General features: G+C 33.6%; 1 protein-coding gene across 1 annotated transcript in view; it reads left to right on the plus strand.

Moving 5' to 3' along the window:
- LOC137646187 (interaptin-like) overlaps positions 1-1,337 on the plus strand; it is a 1,728-nt gene extending 391 nt beyond the window's left edge. Inside the window, exon 1 of the mRNA XM_068379358.1 lies at positions 1-1,337. This exon is cut by the window's left edge and continues 391 nt beyond it. Coding sequence (XP_068235459.1) covers positions 1-1,337 — 1,337 coding nt within the window.
- Positions 1,338-3,901: the final 2,564 nt, after the last annotated feature.

The raw sequence follows: 3,901 nt of genomic DNA on the forward strand, positions 1-3,901 counted from the left end.
TACGCGGAGGGACTGGGAGTGATGATCACCTGAGGAAGAAAATGGAAGACAAGAAGCTTTGTCTGGATGAGTTATTGAGGAAACTGGAAGAAAAGGAGAGGCTGGAAATAGCGGTCTTGAATCATAAAGTGAATGTATTGAACGAACAGTTAGAAGAGATCCAGAGAACTAATATCCACATAATGCAAGCAGCAGAGATTCAAGCACTGGTAACAGATGTTCAAATAGAAATTGGGAAGCTAAGAGAAGAACTCCGCATTCTGAGGAGCATTAGTGAAGGAAACGTTGAAGAACAAGATCGTTATCAAACGCAGAAGTTAGACGATTACAAGAAACAGATTGAGGAGCTGAAAATTGAACTGAAGGAACGCAGTCTACAGAGAGCAGCCCTGATTGATCAAGAAAACGTCTTGAAGGAAAAAGTACGACGGATTGAAGAGGCTGACGAAGAACTAACCATCCAGATTGGTGAATTGCAAGCACAGCTGTTAGCTAAGGAACGAGAGGTTTATGAACTGATAGAAAAGGAAAACAGAATAAGGAATGCTAATGAAAAAATACTTGAGGAAAAAGATGGCCTCAACGAAAAGTTGAATAAGTGCAAGAAGCAGATTGCAGAGTTGAAGATAAAACTGGAGGAGAAGAGTGCAGAGAGAGCAGCCATGATTGGTCAGATAAATACCTTGAACGATAAACTACAACTGATGAAGAAGACTAACGACGAATGTGGAATCCAAATTGGAATTCTGCAAACACAGATTATGGATAAAGAAAGGGAAGTTTATGAATTGAGGGAAGAAAACAACCGTGTGGAGAGCAATGCAGAAAAGGAAATCAAGAATCTGAAAGACCACGCGCAGGAACTAAAGAAGAAGAATGAAAGACTGAGGCACCAGTACGAACGTGGCTGCGGTAGAGCTATGGATCATCTGATAGACCAAATCATCGAGCTTAAATTGGATAATAAGGTGATTAATAACATGAAGATTGACAAATTAAAGGAAAACGAGAAGCTTCAAGGAATAATAGCAGAGAAGAATAAGGAGATAAGCCGTCAAAAACATGAGATTGATGATCTTAGAGCAGAAATAAGAGATCTCAAGAATGATGTCCTCAAAAGGACAACCAAGCAAGTGGAACCACAGGGTGATGGGCTGCATGACCATATAGTAATCCCTCAATTGGACAAGAATCTTCCGGACGAAGAAATCACGGAGAAGCCCAAACAACAAGAGGAAAATCCACTGGAGAGTGAAGCTGAAGAAGAAACAGAATCGAGTGAAGATTTGCAAGACACTGGGAAACCTCGCAGAAAGTGGAGGAATAAAATAGTCTAAGGGCTGGGGAAGGGTTTCAATTGGAATCGGAAAACTGAAACCACAGTTCAAGAGGAGTGGAGTGACTAAACAACAAGGTACTATGAAGAATTATCCAGCATCAAGGATCTATATTTTTTACGTTCCACAAGACATGTGATTCTTAAGTCAAAAGGCATCGGTTATTTTAAAAAGGATTAATTTTTAAAGTAATCACTCGCTAATCAAAAACTCGGTTGAAATCTTTTAGTTTTAAGGGAAAACATTTATCAGATTCCTCAAGTTGAGGACTTAGAATGAAAAATTTAATTGATACTGTTGATTTTAGTTTTGTTATTTTGTATGGGATTGTCTTACATGATAATAAAGGTTTTGATTTCAAATGGCTTTGACGTTTCCTCTTATCATAGTCTATTGATAATACCCTTAAGACTCATAAAAGAAAATCTTGGTAAAACTGGAAGGAATAATCTAAGTCACGCAAATGCCTTTCTTGCCTATTATGAAAATATCTGGTTAAATGAATGCCCTACTGATTTTAAACCTCTTTTTATGGACGGTATGTCGACGACACGGTTTTATTATTTCGTAGCCCAAGTCATGTCCAATTGTTTTTAAACTATTTGAATTCCAAACAACAAAATATAAATTTTACTAGTGAAGTGGAAATGGATGGTAACATATCTTTCCTTGACATCAGCATTCATAAATTTGGTACTGGGTTTAACACATCTGTCTACAGGGAACCAACGTTCACAGGCTTATGCACTAAATTCTCCTCTTTTATTCCTATACAACATAAGAGAAATCTTATCTGTACTCTCACTTATAGAGCGTATAACCTTTGCTCTAATTACCTCAACATTCATAAGGAACTGACTTATATTAAAAAATTACTTTACAACAATGGATTCCCGTATAATTTTACTGATACTTATATAGGGAAAACACTAAGCAAACTCACGCTACCACCTTGTGAAAGGAAACTAATTGCTCCTCGGAAAAATATCTTCTTTTCTATTCCATATCTGGGGTCCCACAGTTTTAAAATACGAAATCATTGCAGTAAAATTGTGCGTGAATTTTATCCTCGGGTATCATTGAAGATCGTGTTTTCCCCTTCAAATGCTATGAGCAAATTTTTCAAATTTAAAGACCGGGTCTCAGATGATCTTTGTTCGGGTGTCATATACAAATACAAGTGTGATCGCTGTAATGCATCGTATATTGGAAAAAGTGAAAGACATTACCGTGCAAGATTATCTGAGCACTTCGGTCGTTAACCTAGAACGGGTAATTATATGGCAAAACCACCCCATTCAGCCATCAGAGACCATTCCCTAAGTGAGGACCACCCAATGTCCAAGGTGAATTTTTCCATCTTAGCCACTTCGCAGAGTAACCTCGACTTAGTAATAATGGAGGCAATATTCCAACACAAACTGAAACCAAACCTGGGCCGGGCAACGTATGAATTAAATTGTGTTTAATTTTATTTCATGTGAGTTTATAGCGCTGGCGCTTTGATCTTTTATTTTGTATTTAGATTGATTTTATTGTTTTTTGTTGATTTCTTATTTTATTTCATAAAGTTTTTGTATGTTCATTTTAAATTTTCTGTTTTAAATATTCATCATACTATGTTTTAACTTATACAATGTATCCTATTTTAGGCTCTGATGATGGAAATAGATTTTCCGAAAGCTCAGCAATAAAGATGTATATCATAACCCTGGTACTATTATTCATTTATATATATATATATATATATATATATATATATATATATATATATATATATATATATATATATATATATATATATATATAGTGAATATATATATACATGTAAATATATATATATATATATATATATATATATATATATATACATACATATATAGTGTATATATATATATATATATATATATATATATATATATATATATATATATATATATATATATATACACATACATATATACTGTACATATACACGTATATAATCTATATAGAATATATATATATATATATATATATATATATATATATATATATATATATACATATATATATATATATATATATATATATATATACATATATATATATACTTTATATATATAGCATTTTGGAATAGTGATGACCGATACAGTGCTGTTGTCAGGCACAAGCACAACCACACATACAGGAAACAAGCGACTTGAAGTGACATCCTCTGATTTCTGTTCTGATATCTTCGAAGCGTTGTCCGGAAACATAAACCCTTAAATGCCATTCCCATTCCCACGAAATCTAGACCGCTACGGTTAAATCAGGATTCCCAGGAATCGGCAATTCTCTAGACATAAATGTCATTTGAGTAACCAATGCTGAACGAAATTATATTCAATCTTCTGATGGTCTATATTTCATGGAAAATCTGCTTGGAGATGTGAAGTTTATAGTGACGTTGGTGTTTAAAAAAAAAAAAAAAAAATAATAATAATAATAATTCAAACAGCTGATTTTTCAGTCCAATGATCAACTGGTTACACTCTATGAAAGTTGGATTCTCATTCTTTATTTATGCTTTCATCTAGTTT

This window comes from Palaemon carinicauda, chromosome 1 (genome assembly GCF_036898095.1).
Source record: "Palaemon carinicauda isolate YSFRI2023 chromosome 1, ASM3689809v2, whole genome shotgun sequence".
In the NCBI taxonomy this organism is placed as follows: Eukaryota; Metazoa; Arthropoda; class Malacostraca; order Decapoda; family Palaemonidae; genus Palaemon; species Palaemon carinicauda.